The sequence below is a fragment of the Protopterus annectens genome, chromosome 10.part0, assembly GCF_019279795.1.
Source record: "Protopterus annectens isolate FY-2018-M chromosome 10.part0, PAN1.0, whole genome shotgun sequence".
In the NCBI taxonomy this organism is placed as follows: Eukaryota; Metazoa; Chordata; order Ceratodontiformes; family Protopteridae; genus Protopterus; species Protopterus annectens.
In genome coordinates this window covers 326,508,638-326,532,393 of record NC_056744.1, presented here as the reverse complement: position 1 = coordinate 326,532,393, position 23,756 = coordinate 326,508,638, and the positions used below count along the sequence as shown (strand labels likewise).

The window sequence follows — 23,756 nt, the reverse complement described above, 5'->3', positions numbered from 1 at the left end:
AGTAGCCTACAAACATTCAAGAAGCTCTAGTTATGGCTTTTAAAGCATCAAAATGAATTTCTAATGACTTGCTTAGGTCTTAGGAAGAGAGAGGAAAAAAGAAATTAAGGACCAGTTTATGTAGGTTAATAAATGGAAATAAAAAATAAAGCAAAACAATTTGTTTTACAGAAGCCATTATGGAATTCTCTTCTCAAGGATGTTAAGGAAGCCAAAAATTGAGAAGTTTTAAAACTCCATGAGATTTTATATGACTTAGCGGGTATGTGATACTGAGCTAGGTCAGGTGGTACGCTGCGTGGTTATTTATCCTGCACCAGTATGCGGTGTTTATGTATGCATGAGGATGAGAGATTCATTACTGAATGTACTTCGTATGTAAGTTTGTTTCTTTGTACATGCTACTCTATTAAATATGGGGTTGGTAAAATAACACTGGCACAAACTATGGCAGCAGTTAAGGATTGCTTTGCTCCTGCGTGCTCTCTATTTTCCTGCTTAGTGGACAACATAACGTTCTACTTCACTTCCTGTGTGCCCACCAAATTCCCTCACAATTTATGACTTTGCTCCCATTTCGGAAATGCTATTGCAACCATTCCCATTTTAGTGAAAAACATTACATTGCTTGGAACAAAACACACCTTTTCATATTTATCCTCCTTTATTCATATTCTTTTTGTTTAACATTGCATGTTTAGCTGTTAGTGAGTTCTAGCAACGTGAGAAAACGACCAAACCAGGTATAGAGTTACAGGCTGTAGGAATGAAAAGGTAGTATATCAAAAAGTACCCAAAGCCATGTTTTAAGGTATCCTAATTTTGGTCATTGACTGTGTGAAGATGGTAACTTATGAAGCTATGGGAGAGGAATCGACCTGATGTGAAACTAAGATTATTAATTATTACATGTGTATTGTAATATGAAATGTTGTGATCACTCTGATTTTCAGCAGTCTGACAGCCTGTAACTTGTATGTCATCATCATTACATACTGGAATCATTCAGCAACAGATGTAACCATTTATTTTCTTCAGTGTCCAGGCTATTAACTGAATTTGAGCAGAATTTAGAATTTTTGCATTCTAGTCCAGTTGTTAAATGTTAAGCAGTCTGAATTTGGAAATTGAGATAAACAAACAAATGGGAACTTTTCCCTCAAGAATAGTAACAAGGACGATATAATACTGTCTTTCAGGTTACAGGGAGATAAATTCAAACACGACTATTTATGCACTCACCCAGGCTTTGACTTCCTTGTTTCTTTTGTGAAGTATGCCATTATTTCCAGGTTTGAGACATATATAAGCACTGTAAAATGTAAAAAAAAGTTATTGGACCATCTAGATAGGCTTCTGATGAAGCGCACCTGTGTGCGTGAAAGCGCTCGTTTTCTTTAAAATAAAATAGTTTCATACGTTGTTCGTGGTGGTTCCTAGCAGTTTTCTTGTCTTCAATTTAACATAGAAATTACTTACAACATATTTACAGATGAAGAACATAGTACAACAGTAGACAACTAGAATCTTTATCTGTGAAGTACATAACAGGCATTAACAAATGTAATAATGAGAAGTTCCTCCTGTATAATAAGTACTAGGCTTATGAGCATCTGAGCTTGCTATCATCAATGTAGTTAGTGGAGTGGAAAGAAAGGTAGTAGTTGGATGGGGTGGATGATATTAGAGTGGGAGTTGCAAGGGCATAGCCAGCATGTTTTTAGGTGCTCTTTTAATAAAGTTTTGAAGTTGGTGCATGATGGTATGGAGGTAATTGTGGGTGGGAGTGAGTTCCATAATTTGGCTATGGCACAAGAGAATAGTGCTTCACCAGCAGAGTTATTGGCTTTAGTGATCTGCAAGTGATTTTTGTTGCTGGATCTTAGTGGCCTGGTGGTGCGATAGGGTTGGAGTAGATTCTGGAGGGATGGGACATTTAGTGTATGGTTTACTAGTTTGTGGGCGAGTGAGAGTTGATACCACTGAAGGAGGTGAGGGAGTTCAAGCCAGCCCAGTTCAGCAAGTGAGAGACAGTGGTGACTACGGTAGGATGCCCCTGTGGCAAGTTTGGCGATTTTGTTGTAGCAGGTCTCTAGCTTGTTTAGATCACATTGCCTTAGGTTGGTATGTACTGGAGAGGCATAAAGTAGGGTGGAGATAAGGTGGGAATTTGCTATTGAAATCTTTGCTGCTTTGGTGAGAAATTGTTTATTTCTGTATAATGCTGCTAGTTTTTTGTGGACCTTTTTTATGGTCATGGATATGTGAATGTCAAATTTTAGTTTATTTTCTATTTCCACTCCTAGCAATTTGGTGTGTTCAGTTGGGTATATAGTGGTGTTGTCTTTTGCTGTGATGTTAAAGTGTGAGTTGTTTTGAGTATGTTTGGTGGGTTGGAAGATGAGTAGTTTAGTTTTGTTTGGGTTGAGTATTAATTGGGCATCGGATAACCATGTTTCAACAGAGGAAAAGGCTTCCTGTGTGACTTTTTGCAGTTTGGGTAGGGACTGGGCTGAGCAGATGATGGTCGAGTCATCTGCGTATTGGATGAGTGTGCCATGTTTGGTGGCAGAGGCTTGATTATTGGTGTAAACAGAGAAAAGTAGGGGTCCAAGGATGGATCCTTGGGGAACCCATATGGAGACAGGTAGTTGGGGAGATATGTCATTCTGCCATACAACAGATTGTTGGCGGTCAGACAGGTAACTCTGAAACCAGTTGGTGACTGATTGTGAGAAGGATAGGTTATTGAGTACAGAGATAAGTTGTTTGTGTGGGACCATGTCAAATGCTTTAGATAGGTCTAGAAAGGTAGCAGAGGAGAGATAGCCATTGTTTTTATGCTGAAGGATAGTGTTAGTAAAGGAGAGTAAGGCAGTGGTGGTGCTATGGTTTGGTCGGAAACCATGCTGAGTACTGGAAAGGAGGTTGTTAGTAAGGAGGTAGTGTGAGACCTGAGAGTGTATGCATCTCTCTAGTATTTTGGAGAGTGGAGAGAGAATAGCTATGGGGCGGTAATTGGTTAGTTCTGCAGAGGGTCCGCCTTTGTGGAGGGGGATTATATGTGAGACTTTCCACAATGTGGGAACGTAACTTTCTGAGAGATCGGTTAATCAAGATGGATACTGGGTAGGCCAGAGCATCAGCTGCGATTTGTAGGTATTCACTTGGGAGGTTGTCTGCTGCTAATTTGGTGGGTTTAAGTTTAGTTAAGAGTTTTTTTATGTTAGAGGTAGGTACAGGAGAAAAAGAGAAGGCAGTGGGGAGATTACTAGTTGAAGGTGTGGGTTGGAGGGAGGGGTTGTGTTGTTTAGCTAGTGATAGTATGGTTTGGGTGAAGTGTGTGTTGAATGAAGTAGCAATATTTTCTGAGGAGTGAGGGATGTTAGGAGGAGGGGTACTGACTTTACCTGGGTGGAGGATGGAGTTTATGGAGGACCAGAATTGTTTGGGGCTGTGTTGTGAGGAGTCTAGGGCAGACTGGTAGTATTGGAATTTGTCCCGTTTTATTAGCTTTTTGACTCTATTGCGTAGTTCTAGGAATTTCTGTCTAGCTGTGTGGGTTTTGGTTTTGCGCCAGTGCTCCCAGGCTTTATCCCTGTTTTTCATTTCTGACTTAGTGGTTTTCTGTAGCCATAGGGATGGTTGTGCTTTGGTTCTGGAAAATCTTATGGGGGCATGGTAATTAAGGATGTTCAGGAAGGTAGTATTAAAGAATTCAACTGCGTCATCTAGACTGAGGTACTTTAGAGCCTGCCCGTTACATTCTTTGAGGGATGAGATGAATGTGAGTGGGTTAAAGTTTATTTTTTTACGTATTTGACGATAGATGACAGGTTTAGCTTGGTTCGGGTATTTTTTGAGTAGGAATGTTGGGGAGTGATCACTGAGGCTATCTGATAAGCAGCCTGTTATATATGACTGGGGGTTCTTACTGACTAGTATCCAATCCAGGGTAGTGTGCTTGCTGGAGTTTTTATTTATCTTTGTTGGTGACTGGACTAGTTGGGTGAAGCCATGAAGGTGTACATGATGGGTTGGATTGTTGCCAGAACAGGATTGACAGTCAATATTGAAATCACCTAAGATGATAGTTTCTTGGGGGAGATGGTGGGTAGACCAGCTGAGGAGGTTTTCTAGTGGAGGGATGTTTTGGCCAGGTAGGAAGTAGCATCCAATTATGTTGATGGTTTTGTTTTGGTTAATTTTGAGGTTGGTATATATTATTTCTTCATTGCTTATTTGTGGAGCTGATGATTTTAAGATCTGGATGTTTAGATGCTGTTTAAATATTATAGCTACACCACCTCCTTTTTTGTTTAGCCGGTCTGCTCTTAGTATGCCGTAACCTGTAGGGAGTATTTGCTCACTGGTAATTTGAGGTTTTAGCCAGGTTTCTGTCAGGATCTAAAGAATTACTATTCCCTGGTCACTTACAGTAGACTCCTCCTTATCCAGTCTCACTGGGACTGGGCCTTAGGCTTGATAAATGAATGTCTGGTTAATCAGAAAAAGCATACAAAATAGCATTTATAGGTTATAAATCAGCTAGAATAGCAGGCTTTGTGTTAGTATGCATTTTTCTAAAGAATATGAAGTCTAAAATGGACGAAGCAGTGGTGCAGCAGTAGCGTTGTCGCCTCACAGCAAGAGGTTCTCCGGTTCGAATCTTGGCTGGAGTGCCTTCTGTGCAGTCTGCATGTCCTCCCTGCTTTAATGTGTTTCCTGCGAGTGCTCCAGTTTCCTCCTATGTTACAAAGACATGTGTTTGGAGTATTTCTCCCCAGGCCTTCACTGAAAATTGGCTTCATTCCAAGTTGGACTTTCCAGGTTAACAAATGTTAAATAAATAAAACTCAAACATCTAACATCGTTTAGCCCAGAGGAGGTGGAAGTGTTGTTCTTCTCTGTTGCCTTTTGCTAGGGCTATGGCAGAAATTAAATGGCTGGTTAAAGAGGAGTCCGGTTAAAGAGAAGCTGGATAAGAGGGAGTCTACTGTACTAGAGTAAGGCAAGATGAAGTAGGTGAGGGGTCCTTCTCTGTCAGTTACCAAAACAGAGTGCAATGAGACTTCAGTCTCACTTAGTATTAAAATATCATTTTTAGTGATGGATTACAGAATGACATCACATACATCTGGTCATCTGACTTCTGGTTTCCATGCATCCCCCCCTTGGCTAAAAGCTATCAGGATTTAGCACATATGTGTCAAGAATATGCACACAGAGAGCCTTGCTATGATCTGCTGCAGCTACTGGAAGTCATAAAACAATTTGAAACCTCCACCCTTCCAGAGTAGGAATTAGTTCACCCCAAAGACAATGCAGAAAGCGTCCTAGTACAGACTTTTTTTTCTCTGTCTGCATTGAGAACTGTAAGATACAATCGTTGTGGCCTAAGCCAGGTAATTTAATTTGAAACTATTGTCAAAGTTATGTGGATTGAGATTAACCCCTTCTCTTCCAGTATCCCCTGTTAAAACATATACATTTAAACAGTTACAATAATACATGTATATTTCTTTTTCTGTCCAGCAGGGACCACTTTTGGTACATTTTTAACGCAAGCAGCCTTACAGATACATTTTTCAACACAACCATCTGTACAAATAAGTTTGATATACAAATGACATATAATTCTTTACAAAATGTCAGCTAGCTGTGCTGGCATATGTTAGACATCCACTGCCCTACTTCTCCTGGCATAGCTAGCAGTACCTCATATTGTCACAGTTATACTCCTCCTGACTCTTGAACATAAAACTAAAACTAAGTGTGAATATCCACCCTAATTCAGAGCCAACCCCATCTTCTAAACCCCAGCCAATAAACTTACCAACACCTACTGAAAACCTCCAACATGTGTCATCCACAAAAATACACCATATTAACCAACACAGCATATGCCAAAAATTTCCAAAAGTAACATGCCTGAACAGCCACCAATTCTCCTGACATCCTAGTACTCACAGAAACATAAAGAAATACAAAATGAAAAAGTTATCCCACCCAGCTGCAACATAATCAGACTTGACAGAAAATAAAAAAGACAGGAGGATTAGCAATAATATACTGAAACACCTATGATATCTTACAACATTCCATCTCCCTGCCTCAGTTCTGCAGTGCAGAACTACTTCTTAAATCAGTCAAATTAAACTCACATAAAGAGCACTAACAGCTGATATCTACACACCCACTGGTAATTCTAACCATATCCTTGAAGGTATACTATACTGGTTTACATTCAATATAGAGCAAGAAACAATAATTCTAAGTGATGCCAACATAGACTGGAACACTATTGTCTCCTACAAGCCACGAAATAGTATACAGTTCTATGGCTTCTCCCAGATTATCAACACCCCAACCAGATTTGACAAAAAATTTTCCACAGAATCTATTCTAGACTGGATCCTCATATCTCACCCAGCAAAATACACAGACCATGGCATCCTACCCACCTCTCTCAGTGATCACATCCAGATCTACCTAATCAGATAATAGTCACACCTAACTTGTAGAAACCATTTCAACAACATAAGAAACCTAGGTAATTTCCAACCTGAAAATTTCTTAGTCACCCTAAAATATCAAAACTAGAACATCCTAAAGCAGTTGCCTCATGGTGACGCAGTCACAGAATTTAACAATACTTTTCTGACCATACTCAACAAAATAGCCTGCATTTGGTGTAAAGAGTCAAAGCTAATACTGCTCCATGGCTATCCAAACATATCAGACAACTAATAAAAAAACAGGGATAAAGTATGGAGAACCTGGCAGACAAATAAAAGAACCCCAACTTGCTACAACTCAGACAACAAATAAACTTGTAAACCACCACATTAGACATGATAAGAAAATGTATTACACTTATCAGCCAAGACAGGCAGAAGACAAATGTAAACTCAATCAAAAACTTACTTAACCTAGGCAAAATATGCACTCCAGCTCCCACAGTTTCACCAAAATGTAAGGATAGGCTTGCAATTCAATTTGCAGTTCATTGAATCTGTGGCCTTTCTACTCAATGCCACTTCAACAAATACTCCATTCCTCCCTGCACAGTCAGCCATAAGTGTTCCTCCTTCACCCCAGTCCTCACCCTTTATCAAAAAACACCTTCTGCAACTAAAACCTACCACCATAGCTCCTGACAACCTGTTTCCAGAATACCTCAAGATCACTGCCAAAGCAGTAGCCTTTCCAATTTCTATCCTTATAAACCGATCATTAAACAAACTTTATGTCCCTGAACTGTGGAAGAAATCGTATGTCAAACCACTATACAAAGGCAGCCCCAATACAAACTTAACAAACTATACACCCACTGCTATACTGTCAACCATGTCAAAAATCCTGGAGAAGTGTATAGTATCCACGCCCAACTTCTCAAATACATACCAGCAAGTAATTACTTCTCTCGAACACAGCATGGCTTTAGCCCCAATCACTGTACAACTTCTGCTCTGCCTAGTTTCATCAGTATAGTCAACCTAAATAGGAACTTTGATAATCTTGTGTCTAGCCTCTTCCTGGACTTAACTAAGGCTTTTAACACTGTCTGACACACCAAACTCCTGCAAAACCTGTCCGCCTTAGGCCTGTCTGCCACTGCCCTTTACTGGTTTCATACTTATTTAACCAGTAGGCACCAGTCAGTAACATGGGACAACAACTACTTTTCCTTCCTGCCCACATCTCTTGGTGTGCCCATTGGTTCCATACTCAGACCACTATTATTGGACGTCTTTATAAATGGCCTACACAATGCATGTAAAAATGGAACAATAATTCAATAAGCCTCAATGACTCTGCAGTCATTTGTTCAGCCAAAGATCTAAAAACCCTCCAAAATGCACCCAATTCATTTGTCTCATTTGAAATCTGGTTCCCCAACTCCTACTAAACCCTAAAAAAGCAAACTAATGCCATTTACCCCCAAACAGTTAAACAATCAAAATATCTGTTCACTGTTACTTCTTAAAACAATACTAAAATTAAAGTAGTCCAGACAACAAATTGCTAGCTTTCAGAATAGACGATCAAATTAAGTGTGACCTCCATATATCTCAAGCTATAAGAAAAACACACAAAACATAGGCAGTCTCTATAGGGCTAGAAATTTCCTCTTAGACTCCATTAGGAGGAGCATTTCTGACTCATTCATTCTCTCTGACATTTTATTTGCCTTTTTATTTCTAAGTAACATAAGTTCCTGCATTACTACAGAACTGCAGCACACCCACAAAACCAATCACTGTTGAGCCCTAAAATCCCTAAACTGGCTACAATTTGCCCACATATTCACTTATTCCCAACTGGTGAGTCTACCAAATACTCCAAAAACCAGACCAATGCCCCAGCCTCAAACTTCTCTTTCACGCCACTCTTTACACAGAACATAACAGCCTGGTGACAAATAGCGCCTTGCTATATCCATTTCAAATAACAAGGCAGGTGACAACCTACATTCCAACTATGAGTATAAAGAGTGTGGAACAACATGCTACTTGAGATGACACAAATTGGTAAACTAAACCTATCCAAAACTAACCTAAAGTTGTACCTCAAGACCAATTGGTTATATGCCTGTGCCAATCAAATTTAGTAGGACTGCAACATCAACACACCTTTCTAACCTACTTCATTGTACAGCTTCTCATGATAAGATTTTTAATGACCTGTCCAACTGTACATCCTCATTAACTATTTTTATTATATTCTTAATTGATTAATGTCTAGTGTAATACTGTGTTGGCCTTTTGCTGTTTAGCTCAATGAATTTTAACTTTTGTTTTTAATTTATTTATCATTTGTTAACTGGGAAAGTCTGACTTGGAACAAAGCCAATTTTCAGAGGAGGCCCGGGGAGAAATGCTCTAGATGCATGTTTTTGTAATGTGGGAGGAAACCGGTGCACCTGGAGGAAACCCACACAAACGCAGGGAGGACATACAGACTCCACACAGAAGGCATCCCGGCCGAGAATCGAACCGGAGAACCTCTTGCTGTGAGGCAACAACGCTAACGCTGCACCACTGTGCCATCCATATATGTACTGTAACGTATATACTTGTAATGTACCTAATTTTAATTCCTAAATCTGTAACTGGACTATAATCTTACATGTGTAATTTCTGGAACATTTCTCCCTGGGTCTCTACTGAAAATGGGTACTTTCTGCCCATTTGGACTATTCCAGTCAACAGATTCAATAAATAAATAAATAATTGAAATAAATTAATAAATGGGTGATTTTTATCTTTGCAGATGGTCAACACATATAATGATGAAAGGTGGGTATATAGGAAAAATGGGATATTGAAAGATGTGTGCTGCCTCTAATACATTGAATTTAGGTGGATCTGTCATATAGCCTAAAGTGAAATATGGGGCTCTGATTTGGAAAGTATAGTTTAAGGAAATGACAGTCAAAAGTGAGAGTGTACAGACAGTATTTAAAAATATATAAGGATCCAAAGCCTTCACTATAGTCACAGGCTGTGACAACTAGGCCTTTATTCAGTAGCCTACAAACATTCAAGAAGCTCTAGTTATGGCTTTTAAAGCATCAAAATGAATTTCTAATGACTTGCTTAGGTTTTAGGAATAGAGAGGAAAAAAGAAATTAAGGACCAGTTTATGTAGGTTAATAAATGGAAATAAAAAATAAAGCAAAACAATTTGTTTTACAGAAGTCATTATGGAATTCTCTTCTCAAGGATGTTAAGGAAGCCAAAAATTGAGAAGTTTTAAAACACCATGAGATTTTATATGACTTAGCGGGTATGTGATACTGAGCTAGGTCAGGTGGTATGCTGCGTGGTTATTTATCCTGCACCAGTATGCAGTGTTTATGTATGCATGAGGATGAGATATTCATTACCGAATGTACTTCGTATGTAAGTTTGTTTCTTTGTACATGCTACTCTATTAAATATGGGGTTGGTAAAATAACACTGGCACAAACTATGGCAGCAGTTAAGGATTGCTTTGCTCCTGCGTGCTCTCCATTTTCCTGCTTAGTGGACAACATTACATTCTACTTCACTTCCTGTGTGCCCACCAAATTCCCTCACAATTTATGACTTTGCTCCCATTTCGGAAATGCTATTGCAACCATTCCCATTTTAGTGAAAAACATTACATTGCTTGGAACAAAACACACCTTTTCATATTTATCCTCCTTTATTCATATTCCTTTTGTTTAACATTGCATGTTTAGCTGTTAGTGAGTTCTAGCAACGTGAGAAAACGACCAAACCAGGTATAGAGTTACAGGCTGTAGGAATGAAAAGGTAGTATATCAAAAAGTACCCAAAGCCATGTTTTAAGGTATCCTAATTTTGGTCATTGACTGTGAGAAGATGGTAACTTATGAAGCTATGGGAGAGGAATCGACCTGATGTGAAACTAAGATTATTAATTATTACATGTGTATTGTAATATGAAATGCTGTGATCACTCTGATTTTCAGCAGTCTGACAGCCTGTAACTTGTATGTCATCATCATTACATACTGGAAGCATTCGGCAACAGATGTAACCATTTATTTTCTTCAGTGTCCAGGCTATTAACTGAATTTGAGCAGAAGTTAGAATTTTTGCATTCTAGTCCAATTGTTAAATGTTAAGCGTTCTGCATTTGGAAATTGAGATAAACAAACAAATGGGAACTTTTCCCTCAAGAATAGTAACAAGGACGATATAATACTGTCTTTCAGGTTACAGGGAGATAAATTCAAACACGACTATTTATGCAGTCACCCAGGCTTTGACTTCCTTGTTTCTTTTGTGAAGTATGCCATTATTTCCAGGTATGAGACATATATAAGCACTGTAAAATGTAAAAAAAAGTTATTGGACCATCTAGATACATTAGGAAACAAGGTAACAGAAGAGAAAATAAATGCACTTTTCTGATGCTGCATGATTTATTTTCGCTTTATAGAAAATAAAACCTGAAAAATAAAGGACTGAATATTAGAATAGAATTGTTAAAATGAAAAATAAGTCACTTTGAAAGAGGGATAATTAGCAGTGCATGTAACATAATGCCTGATGAATATGCAAATCTATCGGAAGTGGTTTGAAAAGACAGGGGAGTGAAATTGGAAAGGCAATATACAAAGAAACATGGGAGGATATGTGAATGGCTCCCAAGTATGCAACAAAATCTAGAGCGTTTAGGACTTTTCATGTACTTGTTTTCAGATATTTTTATACCTCAAGCAGACTTCAGAGACTTTTTCCACAACTAGACAGCAATTGTTAGAGGTGTGATGTGAAGGAGAGGTGTACCTGGGGACATATTTTTAGGAACACACAAGATGATAGATTTTAGAAATTTCCTACAAGGCATTTGGCCAAAAGGTTGAGGACCAAATTATTTGAAGTAAAGAAATTATTCTTTTGAGCTGGGATATAGAAACTGAATTGCATTGCCACATCAAGGCTCTAGGAAGTTTAATGCTGTTGGCTACCAGAAAAGCAATTACTAGGAAGTGGAAATCAAAAACTAAACCAACCGCGGCAGAATTATTTAATGTTGTAAAGGAGATAAAAGAACTGTCTTAGGATCTTTAGAAAAGTGAAGGACCAAACTACACAGAAATGAAAAGGAATCTGTGGGAGCAATGCGTAAGCAATAATGCCTGACAGGGTGTGTGTTAATGTGTAATTAACGCCCACCCAGGAGTGTTATGAAGCCCAATGCTGCAGGCAGGGGGCCTCTACACCCCTGGAAGGGTGTTAATTACATATTAACACACACCCTGGAGGGCATTATTGTGCTTAGAGAAGGCTATAAAATTGTTGTGTTTTATTAACTTCTTTTTTTTTAAGTATGATATTATTTTTTTATATATTTTTTATATAAAATAGTTCCGCCTCCTAATGTTTCAAACTTTCAGTAGTTTATGTTAATGGTGTTGGAGGAAGCATTTTACATCAAAAATATATTAAAAAAAATACTAAGGCACTTCAAAAAATAAATAAGTAAAACAACAATTTTGCAGAGAGCCTCTCTCTCTCTCTCATATACAGTCTCTTCTACTTTCACACACAGCAAAGCCCCTGAGCAAACCAGCATGCCCAACACACTAGTCATAGGTGACTCTTTAGTGAGGCACACTGATGTCCCACTCACTAGGTTGAATAAGGAGAAAGTAACAGTCAGCTGCCTGTCAGGTGCCAGGATCCACCGCATAACGCACACACTCAGGTTCCTCAGGTACAAATATGACTCTGTCATTGTACATGTGGGCGTGAATGACCTGAGATGTACCTCCCTGGACTTCATGAAAAGAGACATGGAGGAGCTCTTGGATTATGTAGCCCAGGCAGGTATGACCCTAGCCCTGAGAAGCATCCTGCCATCATCCATAATGATACCACAATACAAGCAGAAAATTATTGATTTCAACAATTGGCTAAGTTTCTGGTGTCATTCTAAGGGGATCCAGTATCTGCCTGCCTGGGATGACATGATAGACAGACCTCGATGCTTTGCCAGAGATGGCCTGCATCTGTCAGCCCTGGGCTTCCAGATACTGGCCAAGGCTCTTGCCACCTCTATACTGCCTTTTTAGGTGGTGTTCCAAAGTCCAAATTACCACTGTAACAGCTACAAACAAATGCAATCTCAGGGTCATGCTGCTCAACGCTAGAAGTCTAAATCTCAAAATGCACTCGCTCGAAGCACTCCTCAAAATGGAAAACATTGACATTTGTGCTGTAACAGAGACCTGGTTTAAAGCAGTGGAAAGCACCCCTGCACTACCAGGCTATAACTCATTCCATACCTTTTGGCCCCAGAACTTGGACTGAAGCTCCAAGTGTTTCCATATTCATAAAGGATGCGCACACCTCCAGACTGGTAGCCCAACATAATGCATCAGAAATATTTCAGGTGCAGCTAACATTGGGTAAGACAGCGATTCAGGTCGTAGCCTGCTACAGGTCCCCAACCATGTCCCAAGACTCACACTCACATTCCTAAGCACCCTGGAGAATATTAGGGTCAAACCTAACACTCTCAGACTGGGCGACTTCAGCTACCCCTCCATTAACTGGGAAAACTACTCATGTACCAAAACAGTTGCCCAATGTTTCCTGGAATTCATTAATTCCAGTGCCCTGAACCACCTCGTTCTTACCCCCACTAGAGGTACCAACATCCTTGACCTGGTCATTAATAACATGGGCAACCGTTGCTCTACACCAGTAGTCAACTCCTCCCTGGTTAGATCCAACCCCCCCCCCCCCCCCGCAAAGGTATCCACCATGAAAAATTTCTTCAAAGTTAAGTTTGGGCTCCTAAACACAGAGGTGGCTAACTTCACAGCACCCATGCAAATGGAGAATAGTTGCATGACTGCCAAATCATACACCAATGCACTGTACGAACACGTACACGAATGCATGGATCTCGTCATACCCAATAGAACCAAGATGCTCTCCTCCAAAAAAGGAAGCCAATCTGGTAGTCCCCTGCCATAAACAAACTCTACAACAGAAGGAGAAAGTGGATGTGGAATAAGGTGAAGTCCCAAGACTGGAAAAACTCCCTTATCAGCCTCAACAAAAAGTTGAGATCCCTCATCAAATCCTCTAAAGCGAGCCATGAAAACAGGATTGCAGCATATAGTAAAGACAACCACAAGGCCTTCTGTAGTTAAGTAAAGAATCTCCACGGCAATACCCAGGTTTGCTCTGAGCTACTGCACAATGGTACCTCCTATACCGAGCCAACAGATATTGCCAATATACTAGCTGACAGATTCAGTGGCAACTTTACCCCCCCCCCCCCAAAGGACCAATCTTAATACCAGTGGATTGCCAGGCACCCAGTATTACTGCTGCACAGGTTAAAACAGCACTGTCCAAGGCCAAGAATACAGCTTCTGTGGGACATGACAATATTCCTGGCTGTGTACTACATGAACTACAGAGTGAACTGGCACCTCCCCTATGTGCCCTGTTCAACCATAGCCTCACCTCAGGCTTTGTCCCTACCGAATGGCACGCTGCTACAGTCATCCCACTCCACAAAGGAGGAGCGATTACAGACCATGGGAACTATCGCCCCATTAGCATGATGAGTCTGATATGTAAAGCTATGGAATGCATCATCATGGACCTAATAAACAAGGATATAGGGAATCTCCAAACTCTGGATCCCACACAGTTTGGTTTTGTGTAGGGTAGATCATGCCTGCTCAACCTGGTTGACTTCTTTGAGTCAGTCACCAGAGCTGTGGATGAAGGCAAGGTGGTTCATATAGCCTACCTTGATCTGGCCAAGGCCTTTGATACCATTCCCTACTCAGGAATCATAGAAAAACTCACTAAGCTAGGCATCAACCTGTATATCACTAGGAGGGTTGCAAACTGGCTCATGGATAGAACCCACATTGTGAAAGTAGATGACTCCAAGTCAGACTGCCGACCAGTTACGGGTGGAGTCCCACAGGGTTCAGTCCTGGGTCCTCTCCTGTTTGGCATCTACTTCTCTGAAGTCCAGGCCAACACAAAGGGACTCTGGCTGACAAATTTTACAGACGATTGGAAGTTGGGAACTATTATTAACTCACCAAGTGATGTTGACATCCTACAGAAAGGCCTCACTGAGACCAATGACTGGTGTCAAAACCATGGCCTTAAGCTCAGTGCCAAAAAATGTGTCATTATCCCCTTTGGGAAAAACCCGGTTCCCATGAATTACCACATCGATGGTAGTCCACTGAACACAGAAGGTGTTATAAGAGACCTGGGAACACAGGTTCACAGCAACCTCTCTTTTGACCATTACATTGCCACTGTGGTCAGAAAGTCCTTCTATGTGGCACATCGCATTACTAAGGGTTTTGCATCCAGGAAGAAAGAGGTAATTGTCTCCCTCTACACTTCCCTCATTAGGCCAATCATCGAGTACAATGCCCCATTTGGCATGTACCTCACTAGACTCCTGGAGCAATTGGAGAGGCTGCAAAAGTACCTCACAAAGAGGATCCTGGGCCTTAAACACTTGTCCTATATGGACAGACTCAAAAACTTCATCTATTCTCTGTCTCATATTGCCTACTTAGTGGTAATCTCTGCTTGACTTACAAAGCCATGTCTGACCCAGCTCTGTTAGAAATGCTACATCTAAAGAAATCCCAATCCCTCCGCACCACACACTCCAGAGACCTCAACCTCATTACCACAATCAACAGAACATGCTGGAGGGACAGGTTCATAACTCAGAGACTGCCCATGCTATGGAATAGACTTCCCATACATGTCAAGCAGGGCACCTCACTGGCCCTCTTCAAGAGAAATCTTGATGAGTGGATGGGAAATAGAAAATTCACCCCGGGGATCACTCCAGTGGCTCTACTCAACAGAGGCACTGGGAACTAAGGATGGGTGGCACGATGCCAGCATAGTCCTATGGGCTAGGCTTGCAAATGCACCAGGGCCACTAGCCTAGTACACACCTCTGAATATACACATACATACAGTATCCTCTGGTGTCATACCCATATTCACTCACACTAGCATATCTCTCAAACTCTTTGCACAACAAGTCTGGACACAGCCAAAAATAATGGGGGGGAAGCTCCAAAAATAGGGACACATTTAGATATTGCTCTTATAAACTTAGAAAGTTGCCAGAATAAAATGTCTTGTATTACAATGCATTTTCTGAAGGATATAAAACCAGAAACTCAAAAGTATGTCATTATTTAGTGAATTTAGTCCTCACTGATTTGCCACAAAACTTCAGAAAACCACAAGTTTTATGAGGAACAGACAAAAAAATATGAGGCAAAAATCTGGACATTCTGTGAAAATGTGGACAGTTGAGAGCTATGCACACAAGACAGCTGTCTGTTTCTTTTTCAGTCTCACACACAGTGTCTCCTTTTCTTTCACACATGCATTCACTCACACAAGGTTGCTCTCACTCTCTCTGTCTCTCTCGATCTCACACACACAGTCTCCTCTGCTTTTATACACACATTCACTCATACAAGATCGCTATCTCTCTCAGTCTCTCTCAAGACACACAGTCCCGTCTGCTTTCATACACGCATTCACTCACACAAGATCGTTTGCACAATACCTCGATCTCTCTCTCAAACACACAGTCTCCTCTTATTTCATGCACCCATTCACTCACACAAGATCGTTTGCACAATACCTCGATCTCTCTCTCAAACACACAGTCTCCTCTTATTTCATGCACCCATTCACTCACACAAGATCGTTTGCACAATACCTCGATCTCTCTCTCAAACACACAGTCTCCTCTTATTTCATGCACCCATTCACTCACACAAGATCGCTTGCACAATACCTCGATCTCTCTCTCAAACACACAGTCTCCTCTTATTTCATGCACCCATTCACTCACACAAGATCGTTTGCACAATACCTCGATCTCTCTCTCAAACACACAGTCTCCTCTTATTTCATGCACCCATTCACTCACACAAGATCGTTTGATCACTCCCACTCTCTCTTGATCTCACACACCGAGTCTTCTCTGCTTTCATACACACATTCAGTCACACAAGATCGCTTGCACACTATCTCGATCTCTCTCTCACACAGAGTCTCCTCTGCTTTCATACAGGCATTTACTCACACACACAGACAGAAACATAAACACACTCATACACATACATACACACACATGCACTTTTTTCTGTTTAATTAATTATTTTTTTACAATACCTAAGCAGCAAAAGTGCTGCTTAGTGAGTGTGAAGTAATGGCAGCCATTAGTTTTTTGCAGTCCGAGCTCCACAGCAACTTGATATACAGCTGTGAAGTGGCGGACTTGTTTTTCAGTGGGCATTACCTGTTACATTAATACCTGCTGGAGAATATTCGTTCTTCAATCAGGGTGATGCCGATGTACCGTTTGCACATTCTCCAAATACTGAATAATGTTCAGGAAGAGCGATATTTTAGGGACGGCAGGACTTGAACAACCTGTGTAATTTTAAATCATTTTAATGGTTTGTTTTCTGTTTTGCTTTTGAATGTGTTCTTGTGTCACTATGTAATGTGTGACACTTAGTGAAGATGTATAAAAAATTAAATAATTTTGGAAGCTGTGCCATGTGTAACAATTCATGTGAATCTCATTGGTCGATAACTCTCATTATCGCCAGAGGAACCGTTCTGATTCTTTCATTCATGTTACTGTGTACCATGTGTTACAATAATGTATTATACAAAAATCAAAGAAATGAAAAGTCTGCAAACTAGTAAACCAGAGAATTGTATCTACAAAATACTCTCAGTGTGTCAGTCAACCACAGATCATGTTATACGCAGTTTAAACTGAACCATGTAATTCTTTCAGGGAATATCTTATTACATAAAAACAGGTTGTTTTCCCTTCAAATCACCTGTATTCTCTCTATAAGGTTTTATTAGCCCCTTCCTACCTTTCTTTCATCTACAGAGCTTGATCTGACGTCACTTTCCATTCTGATTCTTTAAACATGCCAGCTCTGATTTCCACTCTGTATATAATGCATGCATATATTGCATTTTGTCATTCAGTCTGTATATAATGTCATGCATCTGCTGTATTTACCTCTAGGCTGAGACTGTAATAGGTCCGGTGGGATCAGTGCTGTACTCTCGTTAATAAATTCAAAATAAATACACTTCTTTTTGGTGGACTTGACACTTGATAATTATGCCATTGGTTGTGGCTTGTTACTTTACTGACTGATCTCCTCGTCTCCCCGGAAGCCCTTACTTGTTTCAGAGGGCCTTGTATCATCTCCTTAGGTATTTCCCCACCTGTTGCTGACTGCTTGGCTGACAGAGGAGGAAGAAGTAATTTCTTGCAACCGACATTGACTATGAGTTTCTTCACTTATTGTACTGTATGAAATTATACAGTCAGTGTTTAAAAGTGACTCCTTCTGTTTAAATGTACAGACATAAAATTAGATACAATTTTGCATTTTAGGGATCACAACACCATAACTTTAAAACCACAAATGCACACAAAGACAACAGTCATCTTATATATTGGGTTACCACTCCGACAAAGTGCTTGGCTGATAAAAGGAAGAAATATTCCTTGTAGCCATAAAACAGGTATATGCACTTTTGTTTACTATAAAATATGTGAAGCCAAGAGTGAAGGATAAAGTGAATCTTTGAATGTGAGTACATTAGTACAGCTAACAATCTGATTTCACTTTATGGACAGCAATTTATTGTATATCTCATGTCACGGGGTTCATGACATCACATGCTAAATCCATAAAGGCTAATATGGTCATCTTCCACAGTGTGCAAGGTAATGAATTGAAATAATACGTGAGAAGGCAGTAATCTCAACTGCAGACAGTAAGTGTTTAAAGCTACTTGCAGAATACATGTATGTTCATCATATGGATCACCCCTCCAGTAGCCTTACCTAAATGGGTTATATCCTGCCAAGGATACAACAGCCAGCCAGCTTCTAAAGTTTCAGGGTGCTTTCCATGCCCCCAAACCTGAGCTGACTAAAAAGACTGGTTTGGGTGGACAGCCCTTCAGAGCATTCCTATTGTTGAAGAGAGCACCCCTCTGCAGGCTCCCGAGGATCAGCAGTCACCTTATGCTGTTTCTTTGCTGGGCCGACAAGTTCATTTTGGTGAAAAAAAACTTCCATATTAAAGTATTGATGTTTTATTGTACTTTTCTGTGTAGGAAAGTCATTTTTAAGCTATGAGTTTGTGTTTTAATGGACTGTCATAAGACTTAGCTGTGCTTTTCCCGTCAGTTTAAAAGTCATTTAAAATAATTGAAAACCATTTTCTTCTGTGGAGAAATTGTGTTTTTTTTACTTTATGGGGCTAAGTGTTTTTAAAGTGATGTTTTCTATGTTTTGTGTGAAAAAAATGATTTTTAAACTCTTTAAATTTTTACCAGCTTTTGCTGCCTATTTTCCCCATGAAAAAGGTACCATTTTTGAAACAAACTACCAGTTCCACAGTAAGTCCTTCTTCCAGCCACAAAAAGAAAAAGTTATGCAAGGAGCCTTTGTCACCACAGCAGGCTAGCAATTTACCTCCGTGACGCGTGGGTGACTCTGCTGTGGCCAAAGCTAGTTCCTCAGACCGCTCATCTTATACTCCTGGACGTCTCTGTTGTAGCACCTACAGCCTTTATGGACCAGGGATTAGCCATGTCCTTTGCAGTTGTTGGGGTCCAGTAGGGCACAAGGGAGAGCCACCCCTGTTGATCCTGGCAGAGGGAACTGAAAAGGCTTTCCATTTAATCAGAATGTTATGCCCACGGCTTGGGAAGCTCCTGCTGCCATTAGTAACACTGCTGTCCCCCATTTTTCCTATCAAAAAGAAACAGAAAACTAAACATACATCTACTTCTTTTCACATTTCTTTTGACAGGAGTAGGTTATTGGGTCTGGCTTTGGGTTTAATTCGGCTATTGATCCTTCTAATAAGGTGGTTTCTGGGAAAATAAAGACTGATACCTCTTTTCCTGAAGAGATTTAAGATTTTGAATTTGGACAGAAAGATAATGGGGCAGATGGAGAATTTGTTTCTTCAGATTTCTGATTCAGACTCAGGAAAGGTCAGTTTCTTATTCTGCATGTGGGGGGTTCTCTTTCTTTGAGAATGTTGCTAGAATGTGCCTGTGTTTTCATTGAGAAAACCACCCAATAAACTATATGCCTGATGTGTGTATAAGACTAAAGGGACTAAAAACATTTTAATGGCTTGCATCTTAGTACCTATATCCATATAACAAAGTTTCCATTTTCTCAACTTTTGTATTATCTTCTGCTTAGTCTCTTCCCACATATCCTTAGCTGCCACAACAGAGTCATTTCTAATCCATACTCCTAAATACTTCATTTTGGGTGGCCACGGTGGTGCAGCGGTTAGCGTTGCCACCTCACAGCTAGAGGTTCTCCGGTTTGATCCTCAGTTGTGGTGCCTTCTGTGCAGAGTCTGCATGTCCTTCCCATGGTCACGTGGATTTCCTTCGGGTGCTCCGGTTTCCTCCCACATCCCAAAGACATGCTGTAGGTGGATTGGACACTCTAAACTGGCCCTAGGGATGTGTGTGCCTTCTGTGGAAGGTTGGGCGCCAGGCTGGCAACTCGACACCGTAAAAACTCCACTGCCAATCATGAGCGGACAGGTGATCCGCTGTGGTGACCCCTGACCGGGAAAAGCCGAAAGAAGAAGAAGAAACTATCCACTGGTTCGTTTCCAGCTCTGGAACAATCCTTCAGATACACAAAAGAGGGTTGGAAAAGGCAAGCCAGTGTTTAATATCTGTGTCTCCCATGATAATATTTCTGAAGATTTAATATGTTATTAACATACGGAGAGATTGTTGGGAAAATATGTTATACTGAATATAGTTATAAATTATTATTCACAATTTCAAGCAAAGACAAAGGCACCTTCTGCTTTTTAGAGTTAAACAGAATGCTTTGTAATTCTTTCTAATTTGTTCTATAACTATCTTTTAACCAATGGACTATTACTTTAATGGCTGCAGTTTTTGCAGAAGCTTCTATGTCAACTAGTTTGATACCAACCTTGCTCCACATTGTATTTAAATGCCAACCATGACCTTTTGGGATACCAGTGAAATTTCATGATGACCTGATTACATTTTTTTAAACTAGTTCTTGTTCAATTGGAGATGTATATTATGTACAGAATCTTTAGAAGTAATATAATTTTTATTAGTTGACATGTTTCTTCAAAAGTGAAAACTTGTTTGTTCTATATTTCTGTCATTCAGGCTATATCCCTCTCTTTTGGGTCTTTTGTTAACTTGGAAAGGCTAGTGCTATGATTTTTGATACGCAGAGGTTGAGAGGTATTATTTCAACTGAATAGGTATTAAACATAAACATAGGTCTACCACTAGCTTTGCTTAAATGTCATTTACATATTAAAAAGCTGCAGACTACTTTATTGGGGATACAATCATAGCCTTTCATCATTGCTAAAAAATACACTTTACATTATTTGTTAGAAAAGGGTCCTGTAATCCGTACTAATTGACTAACGCATGATTTTGTCATCTAATAGAAATCTAAAGCTTCTGATTTGCAGCTCATAAATGATTACTAGAAGGGCCATCCTAAACTAAACTAAATACATAAGGTATGCTTATGCCATCTGAATCACTATGATATTTTCAAACATAAATCTTGTAATTAGCCACTCATATCTCCATTAATAAACTCAGACTGATTTAATATGAAACACTTTGAATACAAAAAATGCTGTTCTAACCCAAACTAAATAGGTAAGGCATACCATTGCCATCTGAATCAAAAATAAAATGGAAAACTCCCTCTTCCTACAATAATATATTTTCAATCATAATTATTTAAATAATTTTAATTAGAAGCTCAAAACAATCCTCTCAACATCCTTTAAAGATCAAGTGCAAAGTTTTTTTTACAATTTCTTATTGTTATAATTATGCCTTCATCTTGTAAAATGAGCTTATTCTAAAATGTGTAGTTTTTGCTTTAGTTACTTCAGTGGGCCTACATTTAGTAAGTTTAATAAACTGTTGTTTCTGTTCACTGTATGCTGAGCAGCTGCCTAATTACTTCCTGTTTCCATGTCATCCAGCCCCGCCTTCTAATTTTATGGTAGGATTCCATGTTGTCCAGCTCCGCCTTCTGATGATGCATTAGAAGGGAGAAACAGTTCTGTAGTGAGTTGGTATGCCTTCGGTAGTCTGCAGTAGATTTTATTACAAAGTAACCAGAATGCAGCACAATGAGTTACTCAGTCAAATGATAAATTAATAAATATAACATAGCTGCATTCACGTGAAAGGTAACAAAAGTAAGATGGAACAGGATAAGTTTCTTATTAATGTGCGTAGTGCTTAGCATACAGTGTAATGAAACAGATGCAAAACTAATAAATCATTGACTACCAGTGGATTTTAGAATGAAAGCTACTAATGTGCGAAGCAGCTGAATGACACTGTACAGTGCGTTTGTATGTTATCCCACAAGTAATTTGTGCTGAAAGAAAAACATCCGGAATAATTTGCTTATTTGTGAAAATGAGGATGCAGTAAGTGATCATTCCATAGCAGACAACAGTTTACTTCAGTGTGAGAGTGTGTGTTTTACTGAAGTGTATAACAGCTTTTATATTTGTTAATTCCACAGGAAACACTTCATTTTGTCTTCTGTCCAGACCTCTCAGCTGTTTCTAATTTTGCCTCATAGGTTTGCGCTTGCCCTTATAAAGGTTTTGAATTTCTGATAAATCATTGAAAATTGCAGTCAGCCAGTAATGCCAGACTGTGTTCAGAAAATCCATGTTGATTTAAAACCTGTTGTTCTATTACTGTTTTAATTGAATTAGAGATATATTTAAAAAATGTCCCTGATTTGCTCCTTCGTCTTCCCATTATTTTTGGATTTGTGCAGACGTTGAGAGGAATGCTGCTGTCTCTCCAACAGTGGTAAGTTTGTACCAGCTTTCAGAACACTTCTTCCATTGTCTCTCTTCCTTTTGTTTATTTTTTCTTTTTTTTTCTTCTGTAACTGTTATTCTGGACAAATACAGAATATATGTGATCCACACATCAGTTGTTTTCTTCTTATAAGTAAGTGTTCATTCAATCCACTGGTAGACAATGATTTATTAGATTTGCATCTGTTTTATTACATTGTATGCTAAGTATCACACACCTTACTAAGAATCCTATTGTGTTCCATCTTCCATTGTTACCTTTCACTTGAATATAACTTTATTTATTGATTTATTGTCTGATTGTGCTGCATTCTGGTTTCTTTGTTGTAAAATCTGAAGACTACATAAAACATGCCAACCAACTACAAACTGTTTCTCCCTTTAATACATCATCAGAAGGTGAGGCTGAATGACCTGGAATCCTCATGCATCATCAGAAGGCGGGGCTGAATGACCTGGAATCCTTCTGCATCATCAGAAGGCGGGGCTGAATGACCTGGAATCCTCCTGCATCATCAGAAGGCGGGGCTAGATGACATGGAATCAGGAAGTAATTAGACAGCTGCTCAGCATACAGTGAACAGAAACACCAGTTTATTAAACTTAATAAATATAGGCCCACAGAAATAACTAAAGTAAAAAAATGCACATTTTAGAATTTGAAAGCCCACTTTACAGTATAAGGGCATAATTATAACAAAAACAAATGGTAAAAAAAAAATTTGCAGTTGATCTTTAATCATGGCATACAGTTTATTACTATAATCTCATATCTCCTGGAAGTAAATAAGTACATTCTATACTATTATAATCTTATTTTTCCTGTATGAAAATGTAAGAACATTCTACATACCAATTCAAAGTGGTCTGTAAACTTACAAAGTTTCATAACATTAGTTATGTCCGTATCTCCATTTGGAAATGTTGAACCTCTCAAATCATCATGGCCTTGCTGCAGTAACCACAAACAATCTCCCGTTTCTGTTTGACTAGTTCATCTCATATTGTTTCTCCCTTTCATCTTCCACTTAACACTGAAGTCATAGAAACACCCACTTTAAAAGGACTCATATAATCCCTCGTGGTGGGGCAATAAGACAAGTGCATCGGTAACTCTCACAACTTAATTTTCACCTCCACTGCATTTGTGAATATCAACACATGTCCAGTCTGAAACACCTTCAGTATAGAAGGAAAAGAGACTATATTTCAGTTTCTGCCTTCATAGCCTCAACAGACAGCATTTGGT

The 23,756-nt window shown here is 39.4% G+C and overlaps 1 protein-coding gene across 3 annotated transcripts in view; it reads left to right on the top strand.

Moving 5' to 3' along the window:
- The window catches only part of DNM3 (dynamin 3), a 2,680,418-nt gene that overhangs the window by 2,574,197 nt on the left and 82,465 nt on the right, over window positions 1–23,756 (top strand). The window contains exon 20 of one of the 3 annotated variants that reach the window (XM_044085219.1): window positions 22,462–22,496. The exons of the other annotated variants lie outside the window; for them this stretch is intronic. Within the exon in view, the coding sequence (XP_043941154.1) occupies window positions 22,462–22,468 (7 nt within the window). The 3' untranslated portion in view covers window positions 22,469–22,496. The remainder of the gene's footprint in view (window positions 1–22,461; window positions 22,497–23,756) is intronic. 3 annotated transcript variants of the gene reach the window in all.